At 41.7% G+C, this 21154-nt stretch overlaps 1 protein-coding gene across 6 annotated transcripts in view; it reads right to left on the bottom strand.

Moving 5' to 3' along the window:
• LOC127395306 (transducin-like enhancer protein 1) overlaps positions 1-21154 on the bottom strand; it is a 93345-nt gene that overhangs the window by 46415 nt on the left and 25776 nt on the right. For 4 of the 6 annotated variants that reach the window (XM_051642032.1, XM_051642035.1, XM_051642037.1 and 1 more), the window contains one exon: positions 137-341. In XM_051642032.1, the coding sequence (XP_051497992.1) occupies positions 137-341 (205 nt within the window). The remainder of the gene's footprint in view (positions 1-136; positions 342-21154) is intronic. The other 2 variants (XM_051642033.1, XM_051642036.1) reach the window with 1 other exon arrangement.

The raw sequence follows: 21154 nt of genomic DNA, 5'->3' as shown, positions 1-21154 counted from the left end.
ATATATATGCAGACATTTGCAACTTTGCCAACAGTTTTTTCTCATTCTATGCAACTGGAATTCTTTAGAGATGCATATAATTCGCAGCAATGCGCAAATTTCACAATGTCCTAATCAGGCCTGCCATGCCTCTCACCTCTGTGGTGTTCTGCATCGTGATGCTTCTTGTCATCTTTTATTGCCAAGTGAGACTGCCCACCCAAAGCACTAGACAGGGCAAGAAGGCCAGCACTGCTTGCAAGTGGAGGGATTCCTGGAGGCTGAAGTCCTGATGGATGTGGTGTTAGAGGCACTGGAGGTCCATGGCCATGGGACAGATGTTGAGCTTGCAACTGCTGCTGCTATTCCCAGCAGTATCATCATCCCCAGAAGAACAATGCAGAGCACATAGTTTGGGAAGGAGAAGGGAGAAGTTTGGTTAATTATTCAGAGTCAGAAAAGGATTTTTTAATTTGTTTATTTTAAATCTATCCTCTCCTCTGTTCCACCACACCATACATACTGCATTACATCATGCTGTCTGTGGACAGCTTTGCTCATGTCCCATTAACCAAAAAAGGCTAGCTGGATATTTGTTGTGCAGCCTAAGGACTACAGGTTGCTCTGGGCAGCTACTGCCTGCCAACTGCCTCACCAGTGACAAACACATAGCAGTAAAAGGCCCAAATACCTTTTCCCTTCTATAGAAAGAAGTATTACTGTTCTAAGGGGGAAAAAAAAAAGTGTTTCACTGGCAAGACTGATTTAAACTCAACCCCCTCCTTTTCCCCAGTTTGGAAACAGTAAGCAGGTTTACATTTTTAGTATTAAAAAAATCTAAAACACACTCCTGAATTTAATATTCTGTGTATTTAAATTTGTATTTTACTCAACTCAGTTTTTGCGGTAAAAAACCCCACAATAACTAACACTGTATTTAAGAACTAACTTTGAGCTTAAAATCGAAGTGTTCCAGACAGCATCAATAAGGTAATGGAATTCTAAACAAGAAACATGGTATATATGAATTGAAAAACCTCTAACTCTTTCAAAAGCAGCTCGCAAGTTCAGTATCATGAGTGGACACACAACCCTGTAACCCATCTAGCATATTAACCTATAAGCAATTTTAGAAACAGAGTCCTTATAATGAACTGGCTTCTCCATGTATATTTTCCAGCTACCTCTGTTATGGTTTCAGTAGTATTTTCCAAATTCAGCTAATCAATTAACTTGTCCAAAATGTTCAACACTGATTAATTTATATAATTAAGCTTCAAAAGCATCTTCAGTTCAGTCCTAGCTTTCCTTTAGGCTGCTTAAGACAAAAATATTTTCTACCTCTCTCTCCTGCTTCTGTGAGCCAGGGCATATTAACAGAACTTCGGGCATGCTTCACCATCCTTCTGCTGAAGGTAGATATCATGCCAAACGGTAGAGCATCATTCAACTCATGTGATAACAGAGAAGACAGTTATGTGAATTTCTGAACAGAATGAGCTTAGCTAGACCTAAGAGTTTGACCTGGTCAATGCTTTTTGTCCAAGTGCAGGCAAAATTGTTGCAGCACCGCTGAACTACTGAAATCATACACAGACTTAAACTCATAGTTTTTCACAATTTACTCCAAAATAACACAACTCAAAATAATCAAAAAATATATGGTCTGCTCCTATAGGTCTGAAGACTGAAGAAAATTGTCAAAAATACTTGTATAACATCTACTCGCATAGGAATTACTTAATCTATTACCATTTAGATAACTACTTCACTTCTGTACTTTATTTCTCATAAACACATACCCAGACATTATAAACAGCCTTGAGCTGTTTATAATTTTAAGTAGACACAAGAGACTGACACTGAAGAATTCTGGGCTGGACCTGCTAATCTTCCACTTTTCTGCTGTCTCAACTGTAACACAGCCATCATTTACTTATTTTTTAGTTAAAAGACAAATCTGAAAGCTTACCACAATCCCTGTAGTCAATTCTGTAAAGCAACAAGTTCACCAAATCTTTCTCACATCATGTATCAGGAATTTATTTTCAAGTGCTGCATAAAGACTTGCTAGGCTTCATTGCATTATGTACATCTGATCACTATCCTTGACAACAACCCAAAAAAGAAGCATTTTTAATAAAGTTTAAGAATTATTTTTATTTGAAGTAGTTGCAGCAGTAGACCACCACCTAAAAAAATCAAGCAGCTATTGCTAGCAGAACTTCATTTAACTGAGGAAGTATCAGTGAAAACCACTGTAAAGTCTAACAGGGCTCTAGGCATTTTGGGTTTGCTTTTTGTGTTGTTTTTTCTGATTCAGCCTCTAAAGAACAAAAGTACATCTCTCTTCTCACGGACTTTATCAAGACTTCAGTAGTTTCCAGCATGCTTCCTCAAATCAGGGCATAATATGATGTTCTGGGAGACTCTCTCAGAGAGATGGTACCCTTAGTCATTCCCTTCCTCTTTGACCACATAAGCCAGGTCAATCATCTGCACTCCAGCCATGAGATACCATGCATCAGCAGTACTGTACTGCATTCATGGCATTGGTTTTACTTTTCCCCAGCTGTACTATCACACAGGATTACTTAGTTGTGGCATACAATTGGCAAAGAGCAAGAATAGGTTTCATAGAGAAAAATTTCCACCCTTCTCCAACAGTGAGCTCAAATTAGCTGTGGGCATGAGAAGGCCAAAACAGGGAAATAAAGTTAAATTGTTTCTGCTGTTGTCCCTACCCCTTCAGGAAGCCTGTGCATATTCCGTTTATTCACACTGCTCTTGCTTGGTTTAATTTGCAAATGAGTTAACCCACATGATTTCAGGAAGCACAGCTTAATGTTTTCAGAAACCAAACTGTTACCTACAATTTTTCTGGCTCTGCTTTGTAACCTACATATAGAGTATTTAAAAAGTCCCAGAAATGAGGATCAGATAAACGTCCTCTACCAGAGTCTGAAGCTGAAAGTATGTGGCAAGAAGAGCTATATCCTGTTTCTCTGACAAGACTGTATATGGACTGTGAAGAGCAATGCCCACTGTCAGACATAGAATGGAATATGAGAGCTGTAAGTGGAAATACATTTGCACAACATCTTAGCAGCTTTGTGAAATGGTTACTGAGGACAGCAGAGGAAAATGGTACCCAAAGATGCTTAAATATACCACTACATTAAACAGACTTAACACTAAAAATCTGATTGTGGTTGTTTAAGCCAAAGGTATATAATGATTTAATGTTTATTATCTGAGGCTCACTGCTATTTAAGACTGAAGTATACTAATTATTGTTTATATATTACCATTCATAATAGATGTAAAAGTTCTGCCTAAGACAAAGATGATCCTTTCCAGAAGTTTATGCTTACTCTATTTTAAAACTTGAATTTTAAAAAGTGTATAACATTCTCTTCCTAGAAGGTGAAAAAGGAATACATGCTACACACAGAGGAAGAAAGTAAACACCAGTGAAATGGTAACAGCAGTACTCACTAGATGTATTTAGTAACAAGTCATTTGCCATAGCAGATCCTAAAAAGAACAATGTTATGCATATAATCACTTTCCTATCACTTCAAAGACACTAATGACTGCTCTATCAACTTTCAAGAGCATAGCAGCTATGAGATATAAAACAGTCTAAGCTGGCAGGAGTATCATGGTCTACTAGGCATGTTCATTAGCAGTTAATTAAAAACTAGACACCTGCCATAAGAAATGTGCTCAAAAAAGGATGAGTAACAGGTCTGTCTTACTACCAATTATGATAATGATCTGCAGAGCAAGGGCTGTGTCCACTTTCAGAGGGAAGTTGGAAGGTAGAGAACAGTGCAACGATGCATACATAAGCAACTGCGCTCAGATAATTAGCCACAGCAATGATTTTATAAGCATCAATAGCTTACCCACCATTTTCTTGGAAAAACAGAAGTTCTTTATATTTGCAAAGGGAGAAAAGGAATGGTAAATTCAACTTACTTTACTGGCTACATGTTGCTTTTATTACTTCGATATTTCTTTTTCCCCAGTATCCCTCTAATCAGACCACAAGGACCCAAAAATCAACATATGAAAAACACAGCACTTGCTTCTCTGAGCAAGCACCTCTGAACAATTTTAAAGGCAGCACAGGTTTTCACCTTCAACATCCTAGGCAAGTTCAAGCCATAAAGAGCTCTTTAACTAGGACTTAAAACTGCGTATTAATTTTCATTCTCTGTCAGATACTTAGTTAAGTCTTTGTGGAACAGATTTCCTATACATAAACAATGCCATGCCTCCCTCAGGCTCTTTGCTTATCAAGACAGAGCTTGAGCTCATACAATCCCACTAGCCACCTTAAAGTATCTCTGTAAGGTCATGAACACCTATGGCTTACTTCAAAATCTGTTTTTTAATTCCTAGCTTTAAATGCTGAGAGCATTCTTCTGTTCTTGAACAGATATATGATGTACTACTCAGTATCTGTTGAAAAGCACTACATTAAAATTCACATCTGATTGTACATGCATAGTGGGGAAAAAAGGTTGTATCTTGTGCTAAACTACAACAGCTGTCTTGTGTCCTCCAAAACAAGCACCTGAGTAGAAAGTTTTCAAAAACCACATCAGCACTAGCAACAATAATATTATCAACAGATTCCCCCAAGTTCCACAGAGATGTTCTGAAAAAATACCTGGCAAGCACAAAAGTCATTTAAGAGACCTAAAATGCAAAGAGCACTATGTCATGTCAACTTCTGTAAACATCAATGACAGAGGTTTGCTGCCTCCTTAGGGCCAGCATCAAGGATGTATAGGAAAAACTCCCTACCCTTGTTCAACCCTCAGACTACTACCCATTAGCAATTTTTCAGGTCGGCAGTGATGAGATTGCTACCAAAGTCCATGGGCAATGAAGAGAGACTTCATGGCCCTAGGACAGCTGGTTAGGGGGGTGGGAGTACAAGCAGTGTTTGCCTCTATCCCACCTGTTGCAAGGACTGATGAGAGGATAAACAGAAGGAGCCTACAGATCAATGCATGGCTACATGACAGCATTTTGCGTTCTGTGACCACGGGCTGCTGGAAAAGATGGGATATGCCTATCCCAAAGGGGGAAAAGGATCCTGAGTCAGGAGCCAGGAGCACTCACAGAAAGGTCTTTAAACTAGACTTGAAGGGAGGCAGTGGCAAAACTGGTATTACTAAAAAGGAGCCTGTGAGCGGTGCGCTAGTACCAGGGGGAGGGATCCAAAATGGCAGTGATCCCACCACCATCACCACTGCAACCAACTGAGGAATAAACCAGGCCAACCAGAGTAGTGTAAAACGTGCCTCAGCTGTCTCCTGAAATGAGAACGAAAAGATCAGCCACCTAAAGAGTATATATACAAACGCACACAGTCTGGGAACTAAACAGGAAGAACTGCAGCTCCATGTCCATTCAGGTAGTTATGAGATCATACGAGTAACTGAAACACGGTGGGATGATTCATACCACTGGAGCACCATGAGAGATTAAGCTGTCACTACCTTCTCTGCTGAAAAGCCCCTCCCCAGCTTTCCTGTAGGCCCATTTCAAGCATTGGAAGGTTGCTATAAGGTCTCCCTGGAGCCTTCTCTTCTCCAGGCTGAACAGGCCCAACTCCCTCAGCCTTTCTTCACAGCACAGGTGCTCCAGGCCTTTGGTCATCTTGGTGGCCCTTCTCTGGACCCTTTCCAACACGTCCATATCTTTCTTGCGCTGAGGGCATCAGAAATGTACACAATACTCCAGGTGGGGTCTCACCAGAGCAGAGTAGAGGGGCAGAATCCCCTCCCTGGCCCTGCTGGCCACACTTCTTTTGATGCAGCCCAGGACACAACTGGCTCTGGGCTCCAGCGCACACTGGCAGCTCATGTCGAGCTTCTCATCTACTACCACCCCCAAGTCCTTCTCCTCAGGACTGCTCACAATCCATTCTCCCCCCAGCCTGTATTTGTGCCTGGGGTTGTGTCGACCCTGGTGCAGGACCTTGCACTTGGCCTTGTTGAACTTCATGAGGTTGGCACTGGCCCACCTCTCCAGCCTGTCAAGGTCCCTCTGGATGGCATCCCTTCCCTGTTGGGTGTCGACCACACCACACAGCTTGGTATCATCCACAAACTTGCTGAGGATACACTCATTCTTACTGTCCATATCTCCAATTAAGATGTTAAACAGCACTGGTCCCAATACTGACCCCTGAGGGACATCACTCACCACCTGCCTCCATTTGGACATTGAGCCATTGACCACAACTCTCTGGGTGAGGCCATCCAGACAATCTCTTAACCACCGAGTGGTCCATCTGTCAAATCCATGTCTAGTCAGTTTGGAGACCAGGATGTCACGTCGGACAGTGTCAAACACCTTGCACAAATCCAGGTAGTTGCTCTGCCACCATCCAGCATCTCTGTAGCCTTGCTGTAGAAGGCCACCAGATTGGTCAGGCATGACTTGCCCTTAGTGAAGATATGTTGGCTGTCACCAATCACCTCTTTATTTTCCATGTCCCATAACAGACTTTCCAGGAGGATCTGCTCTATGATCTTGCCAGGCACAGAGGGGAGACTGACCAGCCTGTAGTTCCCTGGGTCTTCCTTTTTCCCCTTTTTAAAAATAGGGGTTAATTTTTTTCCATTCAGCAGAAACCTCACCAAACTGCCATGACCTCTCAAATATGATGGACAGAGGCTCAGCAATTGCATCCACCAGCTCCCTCAGGACCCATGGGTGAATCCCATCAAGTCACATAGATTTATGCACCTGCAGGTTCTTTAGATGGTCACGAACCTGTTCTCCTACAATGGGATTGCTTCATTCTCCCAATGCCCAGTTTTCCCCAATTGTGGCCTTTGTGTTGAGGCTGGAGCACTTGCCAAAGAAGACTGAAGCAAACAAGTAACTGACGGCCTCAGCCTTCTCAATGTCCTGTGTATCTACCCTGCTTGTTTCTTTCAGGAGAGGGCCTACATTCTCCTTGGTTGTCCTTTTCTCCCCAACATACCTAAAGAAGCTTTTCTTATTGTTCATAACATCCCTGGCAAGATTTAATTCTAGCAGGGATTTGGCTCTCCTAACCTGATCCCTAGATGCTCATACAGCCTCTCTGTAATCCTCCCAGGATACCTGGCCCTAGCTTCAACCCCCTGTATGCTTCTTTCTTTAGTTTGAGCTTCTCTAGGAGCTGCTTACTCATCCACGCTGGCCTCTTGGAGTTTCTACTTGACTTCCTCTTAGTTGGGATGCAACGCTCCTGAGCCTGGAGAAGGTGATCCTTAAATATCAGCCAGTTTTCATGGGCCCCTCTACCCTTCAGGATGTTATCACTTTCTCTGAGCAGGTCCCTGAACAGGCTGAAATCTGCCCTCCTGAAGTCAAGGGTAGTAAGCTTATTGTGAGCCCTCCTTGCTGCCCTAAGGATCTCGAACTCCACCATTTCATAGTCACTACAACCTAGGCTGCCCTTGAGCTTGACATCCCTCACCAGCCCTTCCTCGTTGGTGAGGACAAAATCCAGCATAGCACCTCTCCTTGTTGGTTCCTCCATTACTTGGAAAAGGAAGTTATCATTCTGGTACTCTAGGAACCTCCTGGATTGTTTGCATTTAGCAGAGTGGTTCTTCCTACAGATGTCAGGGTGGTGGAAGTCTTCCATGAGGACCATGGCATGTGAACATGAAGCTGCTCCTATCTGTCTATATAGTGCCTCATCTATATTAACCTCCTGCTCAGGCAACCTACAGCAAACCCCCACCATGATGTCCCTTGGCCTTTCTTCCCCTTAATCTTAACCCATAAACTCTGTTGGCTCCTCATCTATCCCCAGGGAGAACTCCTTGCACTCCAGCTGGTCTTTGACATACAGGGTAACACTCCCACCCCATCTCCCCTGTCTGTCCTTCCTAAAGAGTTTGTAACCCTCCATTCTGATGCTCCAGTCCTAGGAGCCATCCCACCAGGTCTCAGTGATGCCAATGAGATCACAGCCCTGTAGGCTCACCCTCATCTCTAAGTCCTCCTGTTTATTCCCCATGCTGCATCATTTGTAGAAAGCTCCAGTGAGGTTGCCTGACTAGCTGACCTGACCACTTCCGTGGTTAATAACCCGTTAGTGAGCCCTGTGTTTGCACCAAGGGCTTCCAGCTCTTCCTCTTTGTTTCCCATGCGGTGTGCATTGGTGTAAATGCACTTTGGCTGGGTTATCAACTTCATGCCCGACATGGGCACACCACCCCTAGGCTCATGTGTAGTAAGCCTGGCTTTATCTCCCACCCCCTTCCAACATTTAAAGCCCTATCAATAAGCCCTGCTAACTCCTGCCTTAGTACCCCTTTTCCTCTGTGGGACAGGGTCTTCCCATCCAGTGCCAGCAGGCCTGGAGTCCAAACTGTGATCAAAAAACCCTAAGTCCTGTTGGTATCATCAGTTTCGGAGTCAGGTGTTGATCTGTGCGATCTTTTTGTTAAACACTGGAATAGTCTCCCTTAGGGAAGTGGTAGATTCCCCTACATTGGACAGTTTTGAGCCTCAGCTTTACAGGGTGCTGAGCCCTCTCATATAATCTACAGTATTACCTAGAAAAGTTGGACCAAGTGATGCTTAAGACCCCTTCCAACCTGTCATTCTATGATTCTATGATAGCTAGTGGGACTCAGTGCACCCTCAGCAAGTTTGTGATACCTAGCTGAGGCTGGAAGGAAATGGCAGGAAGCTGAATAAGGGGAGGTTTAGGTTGGGTATCAGGAAAAGTTTTTTCACCCAGAGGGTGGTGGAGCACTGGAACAAGCTTCCCAGGGAAGTGGTCACAGCACCAAGCCTGCCCGAGTTCAAGAAGCATTTGGATGATGCTCTCAGGCACATGGTGTGATTTTGGGGTGCCATACACAGGGACAGGAGTTGGACTCAATGATCCCAATGGGTCCTTTCCAACTCAGCATATTCTATGATTCTATGATGGGTAGATTTAGGCTGGACATAACAAAAAAATCTTTTACAATGTGGGTGGTGAGTCACTGGAACAGGTTGCCCAGAGAAGCTGTGGTTGCCCCATTCCTGGAAGCATTCTGTCCATGGCGGTAGGGGCATTGGATATGATCTTTGAAGGTTTCTTCCAATCCAGACCGTTCTATGGTAGATCAACAGACTGATATATGAGTTAACCAATATAGATAGTGGACTACTCCATTTTCTAGCAGCAGAAGCTGTGTTTCCTCTTCATTGTTTGTGGATGGTTTGGTTTTGTGGGTTTTCTTCTTGATAATATCACCATTAAGACTAACTAATCACAAAGTCTATCAGCAGCCCCTGCAAGACACTTCCTTCTCACTTAATCTTCAGTATCGTATCAGTAACCTGCAAAATTAAGCTCTGAGGTTTGCTTTCTTTTGCTGATAACACAGAACTAGAAGGAGTGACTGATATATGTATGCTTGGGACCACTCAGCTGGAAGGAAGCTATATATAAAATGACCTGAGGGTCCAGGCAGACACGAAGTTAAACACGAGCCAGCAATGTGGCTTAGTGGCAAAGCAAGTGAATGGCATTCTGGACTGCATTAGCCAAAGTATTGCCAGAAGAGCAAGTGAGGTGATCCTTCCACTCTAGCCTTCATCTTTGAGGACACCTGCACTACTGCATGTAGTTCTGGACTTCCCAATACATGACAGACACGGACATACTGGAGAGCATACATCCTGGGCCTAGAGAAAACTAAACAGTCCCACCTCTTTCAGCCTGATCTCATGCATGAAATGCCATAGTCCACTTACCATCTTTGTGGCCCATTGTTGGATGGCCCAATAACAGGGCAAGAAGCAATGGGCACAAACAGAAACATGGGACGTTCCTCCCATAGATCAGAGAACATTTTTCTTACTGTGTTGGTGACTGTGCCCTAGCACAGGTTGCTCAGTGATACGGTGGAGTCCCATCACAGACACTGTCCTGCACAACTGTTTCTAGGTAGTCCTGCTTTGGCAGGGGAGTGGATCAGGTGACCTTCAGGGGTGCCTTCTAAGCTCAGGGATTCTGAAATTCTGAAATTCTTACTGCTTACTATTTTCTCCCTATTTTGTTTTAGAAAAATGAGCTAGTGAGGGACCTCAGGCCCTACAGGCCCTCAGGACCTATACTTGCTGGAACTGGTGTTGAAATCCCATTGTAACCCCTAAACAAAGTCTCATTTGCATCCCAAAAGGCCTGCCTGAGACCATGGAGACAACTCTGATGGCCTGCATATTGCTTGCAGCTGGCATGTACAGCAATTGAGATAAGGATGGAGGGGTGGTGGAGGTGGAGATCCACTCCCGTTGCTCAGTCCTATGACTCAAACAGGATTGCAAAACAAGGTAACTAGGCCTATAAAACAGGGGGCTGCAATGGTGGGCTTGGGAGCATTACTGACACCAGTTCTTTGCACTGGCTGGCCCAATGCTGGATCCAGGACTGGCGATTTTCTATTATCTATCTCTCTAAACTTCTCTCTCTCTCTCTTTCTCCCTAACATCATTAAGTAATGCAAGGCCGTTTTTCCTCAGGTCATGCAGCTTAAAAATTTATGTATTGTACCCTTGTGATCTAATTGTCAGACTACGATCATGCAGCATAAGATAATAATTGAAGTATCTGTATTCCTTCTATAGTTTCAATTAAACTTAATTAAAATACAGACCTTGAGTGTCGCTTCACCTTAGTCTCATTAAGGGATATCAGAGAGTCGAGAATTCCTCGGACTGTGACAGTTTAATCACTCTCCCTGAAGAGCCAGGCCTGAGACAAAGGTTGGATCCACCCACACCCAGGCTCCTCTCTGAGGAGGAGTTTAGAAAGCAAAGGGGTCCAATCTGAATCTCCCTGGGTTACCAAAAGCCATACAAAGCCATGTATTTCATACATTAAAAATTTGTGAGGCAGTGGTGTGACTACCTAAAGACCCAACTGTCTCAAGCAAAAAATCCTGTTTCATGCTTTAGTGTAGAAGATGCATAGGACAGCATCTCTGGGTCTTATTTGTTCTCCACTCACACAACAAAACAAAAAAAAAAACCCAACCAAACAAAAAACCACACATAACAAACCAACCAACCAAATAAACTTCTTGCTGTGTAGAGGATCAATGCCAAACCAAATATCAGAGAGAAGATGAAAATTTATCCTAAGTTTGTTTTTTCTGCTATGGGAATCTGCTTTAAACTAGTATTACATTTCTGAATATAAAGCTCTTCTAAGTTTTTCACAGTTCCTGTTTCCACTAGTTTAAACTATGCAAACCACACTAGTAAGTCTTAACTGCACATTAACTTTTTTGAAGTAGTAAGGGGTTGCATAAATTGCCTCAAATAAACCTGAAAATTGATGCTTTTTTTGTCCTTTTCGCACAAATTTATTTCATCTCTAAGGTTACTAAAATAAGGCTGAGAAGTTGTATTTAATTCTTCTACTGATACAGGGATTTCAAGAATACTAACAAACTAAGCTCTTCTGCCACCTTATCTATTAAAAAAAAATAATCAGATACAAGATCCTTAGCATGTCCAACGTACTTCAAGAAGCTATTGCAAAACGAGTTTATGGTTCTCAAGAGCCTTCTGTTTTCCCTTCATAACTCCTTTACTACTTGGTCACTTGACTCCTTCCTCCCTACGTTATCTCCCTGCTTTTCAGAACTCAATTTCAGTCCTATGTTGTGGAATCCTCCTTTCAGAATCAAGTCTTGTCTTCCCTTTTCTCTTTAGAAAACTCAAAATAAGAAAAGCAGTCTGATTTCAGCTGCTCATGAAGATGAGAAAGACCTCTTCAGGCTCTGGTACTCTCACTACACTTTTACACTGGTGCATACCTGTCTCACTGCAAAATGTATTTCTTCTAAAAATTGATGCTATACGGTTTCGCCACAGAATACTAAAACTGGCCAGCTCTAAAGACAGTTTTCTTTTGTAGCTTCTTCCCCCTCATATTAGAGATTAAACGACACTCTAATCTTGCTAAAGTAGGAAAAGTTCGCATGAACACTTACAAGTGTAATTCCCTATATACTTGCTCTATAATGCTCTTAGCTCTTTTCTATCTAAAGAAAGAAAAGAAAAACTAGCTGCAGTCATTAAGTCGTCACACTAACTTCTCTGAAACTTTTTTTTTTAATTAGTGGTATGGTTCATGAGAGACAACAATGGCACGGACAAATTTCAACACAGGAAGGAAACACAAATTCTGAAGTGGAGCCAGCAAACTTCTGGTCTAGGTGGGTCACAGCGTCACAGTATCATCAAGGCTGGAAAGGATCTTCAAGATCATCAAGTCCAACCATCCACCCTACAACTCCTAACCATTAAACCATCTCCTGAAACATGACATCTACCTGCTTTTTGAACACCTCCAGGGACAGTGCTCCTACCACCTCCCTGGGCAGCCTGTTCCAATGCCACACCACTCTTTCTGTGAGGAAATTTTTCCTAATATCCAACCTGAATCTACCCTGTTGCAACTTGACCCCATTTCCTCTTGTCCTATCGCTAGTCACTAGGGAGAAGAGGATAACACCTCACCACAACCTCCTCTCAGGTACTTGTAGAGAGCAAGGATATCTCCCCTCAGTCTCCTCTTCTCCAGGCTGAACAGCCCCAGCTCCCTCAGCGTCTCCTTATAGGGCCAATTTTCAAGACCCCTAATCAGCCTAGTTGCCCTTCCCTGCACCCTCTCCAGCACCTCAAACAGACCTGACACTCCCACCCAGCTTAGTGCCATCTGCAAACTTAGTAAGGGTGCACTCTATCCCCTCATCCAAGCCATCAGTAAAGCTGTTAAACAGGAGCAGCCCCAGAACTGAGCCCTGGAGAACACCACTCGTGACCAGCCACCAACTGGATTGGACTCCATTGAACACATCTCTGTGGAATCAGCATCCAAGCAGTTTTTTAACCAGCAAAGCGTGTACCCATCCAAGCCATAAGCAGCCAGCTTCTCTAGGAGAATGCTGCGGGAAACCTTGTCAAAGGCCTTGCTGAAGTCAAGACAACATCCACAGCCCTTCCCTCATCCAGTAAGTGTGTCACCCTATCTTAGATGGAGACCAGGTCAGTCAAACAGGTCCTGCCCTTTATGAGCCCACACTGACTGGGCTCAATTACCTGGTTGCTCTGCACGCACTGCATCATGGTACTCAGGATGATCTGCTCCACCAGCTTCCCTGGTAATGAAGTCAGACTAACAGGCCTGTAATTTCCTGGATCATCCTTCCATCCCTTCTTGTACATGAGAGTAACACTGGCTGACTTCCAGTCTGCTGGTATCACTTCAGTCAGCCAGGACTGCTGATAAATAATAGAAAGTGGCTCTTGGTGAAAGAGCCCTGCCACCTCTTTCAGCACTCTTGGATGCTTCCCATCTGGCCCCGTAGATTTCTGCACATCTACATGGTGTAGCAGGTCACTGACCATCTCCTCCTGGATTGTGGGGGAATAGCTCTGCTCCTGGTCCATCTCCCCTAGCTTAGGGAGTTGGTTTCCCTCAACATAACTGCTCCTGCTACTAAACATTGAGACAAAAAAGTAATTTAGTACCTTAGCCTTTTCCTCATCATTCATCACTACGTTTCACATTTCCTTCTGCATCTAATAGGGGATGGAGGGTGTCCCTGGTCTCTCTTTTGCTGTTAATGTATTTATAAAAGCTTTTCTTATTATACTTTACCATAGAGACCAGCTTAATTTCTAGCTGGGCTTTGGACCTTTTAATTCCCTGCCTGCATAGACTTGCAGCATTTTTGTAGTCCTCTTGAGTGGCCTGCCCCTTCCTCCAAAGGCCACAGATTCTCTTTTTCTCCCTGAGCACCAGCCAAAGCTCCGTGTTCAGCCAGGCTGGTCTTCTATGCCACTGGCTCACCTTAGAGCACATAGGTCACCTCCAAGGAGCCCACAGAAGGCAAGTGAGACAGCCAGCAAGGGTCAAAATGGTTTTACTGAAGTCTGGATCTACCTATCAAAACTCTAAATTCAATTTTTCCTTACTACAATAGATAATTTTTTGAGAGCTTCTTAAAATCGTTACGTCAGATAAAAATACTAAGTATATTTTTATTTGTGTTTTATTTTTTTAAATTGGTATTTCATTAGGCGTTTTTATTAGACAGGAAAATGAAGTCTTTCAACTCAAGAAATATGCCATTTTTAAAATTTAATACTGTAAATAGTTTTATACCTGTAAAGCTGAGAAACAGATCCTCAGTGCTCCCCAATATAATGTGAATAGCAACTGTAAAAATAATTTCCAAGGCTAACTTTTGAACTACTGATTAGTTCCCACAGCAGCATTTCAGACTGCAAGGGAGAAAGAAGCACTACATCTTTTCCTCAGTGCTCTAATCACTGCTGTGCCTTTCTTTCTCATTTAAAACAGCTACGTTTCTCTGCGCTTCCTTCTGGCATTTTGCGGGCATGCCCAGGCACCAGATTTAGAAAGATAAAGATATTACACTTTAGGTCTCTTCACAAAGATCACTCTTACAAACAGTAATGACAGATGTGGATGACCCCACCCAAATAATTTGTCACCACACCCAGTGAATGAGCACATCAGCAGTTTTTCCTCTAAAGTGACCAGCAGTAAACTACTTACCAAAAGTTTAGTGATAATTATTAAATGGTAAGATTTTTAACATCCCATTGACAGAGCAGAAATATAGTACTACAGATGGAATTCTACCAGTTCAGTGACACCTTCTCCCCAAGGCGCACTATCACTCCACTGGTGTAGCTGCATCCACATAAGGGCATTTGCAAAGAGAAAAGAAGGGTTTTCTTCTCTCCTCCGTGCTTTTAGGCACTCTTAAGTCAACTTAAAACTTAGTAGCTTATGCCAGCTGCAGACCCACTGAAGCATGGCTACTATTTGCATCAGCAGCTATGATGGCAATACAACAAGCAGCCCACAAACTAAAGAAGCTCTTTTGCTAGGACAACCTGGTATGTATATACACACATAGAACATTTTCTGCATCACATGATATACTAAGATATATATAATTATGTATATATCATTACTATAGTTATGTACTACACATCATACAACATACATACCATTGTGTGTATATTACATATATATTGATTGTTTACACTTTTGTATTTTTAAAGTTCTCTGTGTGTTTCTATATATAGTTTTTAATTGATAGCTATTATTCTAAAACTATGCATTGAATGCATGGCTTAAGAACATGTCCTGTCTCAAACACCTTATAAAAAAAAAAAAAAAAGAAAAAAAGTCAGAGGATCAAGTTCTGAGAGTCCTTGCATTAATAATGGTATTTATTTCCTTAGGTTAACTAAGGTTGAGGGGTTTTTTGTTAGGCTAAACTCTGAAGAAATAAGAGGCAAACAGCAGAACTAAAGTCACACTGAAGTTTTGAAAAAGACTCTGCAACAATGGAGGAACCAAAGAAGCCTTTATAAAGAACAGATGACACAGGGCAGGAGGGAGTAGAGGAGCACAGTCAAAGTAAAAATAGAAAAGAAATACCATTTCACAGGAAAACATATTTTCACCAAAGAACTGCATCAAAATTATGGCCAGCATGTCGAGGGAGGTGACTCTCCCTCCTCTGCTCTGGAATCCACCAGGATTACCGAGTACAGCTCTAGAGCCCTCAGCACAGGAAGACAAGGAGCTGTTAGAGAGGGTACAAAGAAGGGCCACGAAGATGAAGAGAGGCTGAGAGAGTAGGGGCTATTCAGCCTGAAGAAGACAAGGCTGCAGGAAGGCTTTAAAGAGGCCTTCCAGTACCTGAAGAGGGGCTACAGGAAAGCGGGGGAAGGGCTTTTCACCAAAGAGGGCAGTGACAGGACAAAAGGTAATGGTTTTAAACTGAAAGAGGTGATATTCAGGTTAGATATCAGGAAGAAATTCTTCACCATGAGGGTAGTAAGGTGCTGGAATAGGTTGCCTTGGGAGGTTGTTGACGCCACCACCCCGGGTTTGTTCAAGGCCAGGGTGGATGAGGCTTTGTGCAGCCTGGTCTAGTGTGAGGTGTCCCTGCTCATAGCAGGGAGGTTGGAACCTGATGATTTTTCTATGACTTTCCAGATTCTAAAGGAAAGTAATAAATTCAAAACCACATTCTAAAACCTACAGAAGAAATCCTTACATTCTCTTGGCCCACACAAGACAAAGGCTGGTCTTCCAAAACCACTTACGTTTTTCTGATCACTCTCAGTATAAGGCAGTTCAAGAACAAAGCTTTTCTTTAATTTTAGACAAGCACAGAATCCTCTCTCTGAACGCTCAAATGCAAGCCTTAGGTCTCTAGAATTACATTGTCAGCACACATGCTTCTGGTTTGCAGAAACTGCCAGCACAATTTTTTTCTGGGGCAATGATAAATTCCTGCTATTAATCACCTACTAAACTCAAACCCATGTATTTGGCTTTTTAGCTACTGTTAGCATACCTCTACTATCCAATGACAGTTCAAAAGCATGCTCCTGCTGCCACAGCAGCCAAAAACAGCTACTCCAAGCATGCACCAATTTAGAAATTACCTAAGGTTATTACTCTAGGGGTTTTATTACTTGCATATTATTATCTTAAAAGATATTTATTTTCTTTCCAGGCTGTTTTAGACTACAGAAATTTATATCTTGCTGAATATGAAGATAGTAATGATTGAGTAGAAAGGCTTTTGGTGAATTAAAATCCAGAAGTTAAATATATTATTCAGAATTGTACTCATCATCCTCCTGTCCCAGTTACTATTAACCACAAAAAACATTTCAGAGATACTAAAGAATGAAAAATATGACAGACATGAGAAAACCATTGCATTGTTTTTTACTGTTTCCAGTCACAGCCAGTTTATTGGAAATTTTCTATACATTCCATAACAACTTCGGCCTACCAAATGACAGTCATGCATTTAAGCAAGGCAGTTTCACTAATCCTGGCTTTTACCACCTCAATACTACTGCTTATGTCAATTTGAAAAGCTACAGCGTTATACAAGACAACAACCTTTGTAATTCAGCAAGTAATCTGAATAAAGAAAAACTAATGCAGTTAACAGATGCCAGAAATCCTGCACACTCTGTTCTAGAACAAGGAGAGTAAGATTCTCTCCATTCTCTTCCAGTCCTCCCACATCGCCCCTATCTCAACAGTTTGCCTTGTTCTTCCCCCATGAAAAACAGTGAGTTGCTGTTTTCTCACACATTTTCCATGATTAACATTTACAGTACTCACATCCCCTTGTCTCTTCCGCCAGTGCCTCTGCACTCTCCAAATAACTCTTTCTCACAGTCAGTCAGTTACATGTATATTTGCCTCTGTGGTCCACACCACTTCCATCACCACACTAGAAGTCAGTTCACCTCAGTGAAAAAGCGTTTGCTTCTCAAAACTAGACCTCAGTTCCTTTTAGACCTGTATGTTTCGTTGTTTGCACCTCTCTCTTCTACTGATAAGTACATCATTCATCACAAACTCCCAACACCTTTCTCTATCCCTACTTAGGTTGCAGGACAACTCCATGCTTTGCTTCATCTTAACTAACTTCTTTGAATTTGATTTCAACTCAAGTGCAGTCCCAGCTGAGTTTCTCTTTTGTCTGGGTCAACCAATTCATTCCTTCTATCCAACTCCTTCCTCCTCAAAACCTACATCTCAAACTTCCTTCAAGAGAAGCACTGAAGGTCACCTGACACTCTTATCTCAGCCTACTGACTCTTCACCTACTCCATCTCCCCACACATCTCACTTAAAGTATGAATAAAAAGCAGACATTTGTAGAAGAGGAGGTATGCTCACCTCTTCAGCGTGTTTCCTTCTACTTAACTGATAACTCAGGGAGAAGTGGGTAATATTCACAAAACCTAACTTCAAACATGAAAAAATTTCCACTTGCATATGCTTAATACAGAGAGGTGTTTTGAATCACTCTTCAAAGGAAGTAACCCCTTCCTCTGGGATTACATGACCTGCCTCTCTGTACCAATGACATTTTAATATATTATGTATTGATGCTCCTCTGCCTTAAGCACCTTGAATAGCAAACCCATTTTGTCTTTCTGGTAGCCTTTCCAAATTCTATTTATTAAAGCTCACTGAACACACTTTGTGTAAATTCTTGCCGTTAACTGTACTATTCCAGCATTTTTACCTCATTTTAGTCTTTTCCATTGCTGCAAAACTATTCCTCCCAAAAAAGTCTGTTTAATAGAACCATTTGGAGTCAAGTTCACAAAAAGAAGGAATCATCACTTCTAGCATGTCAATCTCCTTTGCTTTTATCTACCTAGCCCTTCCTAGAATCACATTATCTATTGACTTTTCTGGTCTGCTGTTTACCATTACCACACAAACAGGCTTTTCTAATCTTGCCAGTCCCTTCTGCATCTCAGTCTTGATGCAGAACAGACCAACTTACAGCTCTACATCATTCAACATGTACATCCCATTATCCCCAACAGCTGCTCAGTAGACAGTACTCTCACAAGTGGTACCAACTCACTGTTATTACCTCACATGCTCATTTCATCAGAATCTACCTTGTCTCTCCATTTATAGTTGCAGCTGTGTATCTTCAGGTTTGGGAGAAAAAAACCTGTGTTTAGCTAGAGCTCAACCATGTATCACTTCTTTCTTGGAAGCTGTTTAGCTTCACAAATTTGTAACAATATACCTGGTCTCAACTTTGACTTGTCACTTAGATATTAAACCTAGATGTGGAAACCAAGTTTGGTTGATACTATCTATTCACTCACAATTTATAGACCTTCTCCCAGGGTCACTGTTTTGCGCAGGACAAACTACCAATATACATCAATAATGCTTACTTTTCCCTCAAACCTTAGTGACACTAACAACAAAAATATTTTTTGGAGGATCAGTACTTTGAAAATACCAATTGTCATGCTAACATATACCTTCTTCCTTTGCTACCCATTTTAACTCAGTTTAAAAGTCGAGCCTTTGTTTTCTAAAAGCATCTACCATGACAGAATCTTAACATGTAATTAAGGCTTCAACTTATTTTGAAAAAGCAAAATATGAAGATGTTGTCACAGAAAAGAGTTCCTATTGCTAGAGTCTATCTAGTAATTTAGACTTGGGGTCAGCTAGTTCATGTTAGAAGTGAGCACAATGTGCTTTGTGCTCACTAGATCTCATTTTATTGAATTTAAAATATCTAGGCAATTTCCCCTCCCTCAGCACATAATTCAGATCATGGCTGAGGAGGATCTAAAGTAACGCTACAGCTGCTTAGCTCTTCCTTTGCACTAAGTTGTGCATTAATTTCTGGTCTAGTCGTATTTCTATTTTACAATGAAACATACAGCCTAGGTATTTATAGGCTAAGGATTAACTACACACTCTTAAGAATAAACCCTCAAGAGGTTAACCTCATCCTCTTAAGCTTCACACACTACAATCCCAGAGATAGCTGGCAACCACAGCCAAGAGAGAAAAAATAATCCCACATCTTGCTAATCCTTTAACCAATCACCTCATGCAACAGTGCAGAGGCTTCTCAGAGGCCTACAACTCAATCTGTCTCAAGAGTACGATCAATCTAAAAGATACATATTTCACAGAACAATTTGCAATCCATGCCAAAAGGCAAAATAAGACATATCTGACTAATGAGCAGTACACTGCAATTGCATCTAAAATGCAATGCTAGAAAGATTCCAGTTTGCTGCTTATATTTTCCATTCATGTATTTGCATACTCTCTTAATAAAGCTACCTAGTTTATTGAGTTGAAAGTAAATGTAAAAAAAAATGAAATGTATTGTTTACATCTAGTCCCTTACACCTCCTAGCATGAACTTTGAGTACCTTTGATTTTCCAGCCAGGCCATATCCAAACAAACAAACAAACAAACAAACACCAACCTGCAAGTTAAACGATGATAATCTACCTAATTCTTTCATACTACAATCAGGATTCTCCCTTAACCCCAAATGTGGACACATGCCTGCAGCTGAAGCAATGCCAAGGACTTAAAGGTGCACTTATCTTTTAAGTCAAAGGTTTCTGTTTAGTTTATTATTTACCTAACAAAATTGCTACTTTGTTCAACTTTAATTTTAAAAATATTAAATGATGTTATTTTTAAAAAAATTGGCAAGAAGATTGTTTAGCCATGCCGCTACCACAGGGCTGGAAGTTAAAGCCTTCAAGAACATGCAGGAAAAGCATAAGGCTAGAAATGTGACTGTTAATAACCAAGTATCATCTACAGTTCTTTCCTGAAGAAAGAATTTTTCATCAACACAGAGGATTAGCACTGCCTACACGCTCTCTGGGTCCAACTATATTACTTTTTTTTAATGTGTCAATTCATTATTTTTTGTATGTGCTTAATACACACTGATTCCAAAGTCTGACTTTTGGCTTTGTAGATGAATTCTCTGAAAAAAACTGTCCCATGAGATCGAGTCCCTAACCTTGCAGTCTGTCCTCTAACAGGCTTCCACCTTTTCAAATGGAAATCAAAGTATAAAATAAAGATAATTCAAAATCATCTACTATTTCAAAAGGTTGTTGCCACTAATTAAAAGCTTGCTTCACTTCCATAATTAAAATATGGCCCAACAGCAAAAGGAATTGCTCTAGGCAAAACAATTGAGAAATTCTTGAATCATCTAGTGTCAGGAAGTAACGGCCCAAAAAGAGAGAAAAGAAGGAGGGGGAAAGAAGTCAAACCTTGACAGAAATTCAGATTTGACTTAATCAAGAGAAACTACACAGGTGAGCACGAGCTAGGAAAAATAAACCTTCCTCCTATCCTCAAAATTTATTGTACTTAAGTGTACTTGGTAACATTACACCAGAGGCTACTTTGATTGCATCTTCTACTGCTACAGATTGCTCCAGCCTATTTGCATTCTGAGAAGAAGTTTCATGATCTTTCTTGATCATAATAGATGTCTAAGCCATTAAATTACTATTTCTTTTCTTATCTTGAAAGACACTGCCCTTTAACAGCATGGCCCTTCCATTGTTCTTCACACTAAGTCGAGTCCCTGAACAATACTGACAGCTGCTAACAAACTGGGCCGTGTTCACTCTGGGTGCAGCTGCCGCTTGTAGCAACAGACAGGCTTCTGATGTGTCCTCGCCTCTGGGGAGAGGGCTTGACACACTGTGTGCTCAGCAAGGGGGAGCAAAGGTCCA

This window comes from Apus apus, chromosome Z, assembly GCF_020740795.1.
Source record: "Apus apus isolate bApuApu2 chromosome Z, bApuApu2.pri.cur, whole genome shotgun sequence".
Taxonomy (NCBI): Eukaryota; Metazoa; Chordata; class Aves; order Apodiformes; family Apodidae; genus Apus; species Apus apus.
The sequence above is the reverse complement of the archived record's forward strand: the minus strand, read 5'-3'. Positions and strand labels throughout refer to the sequence as shown.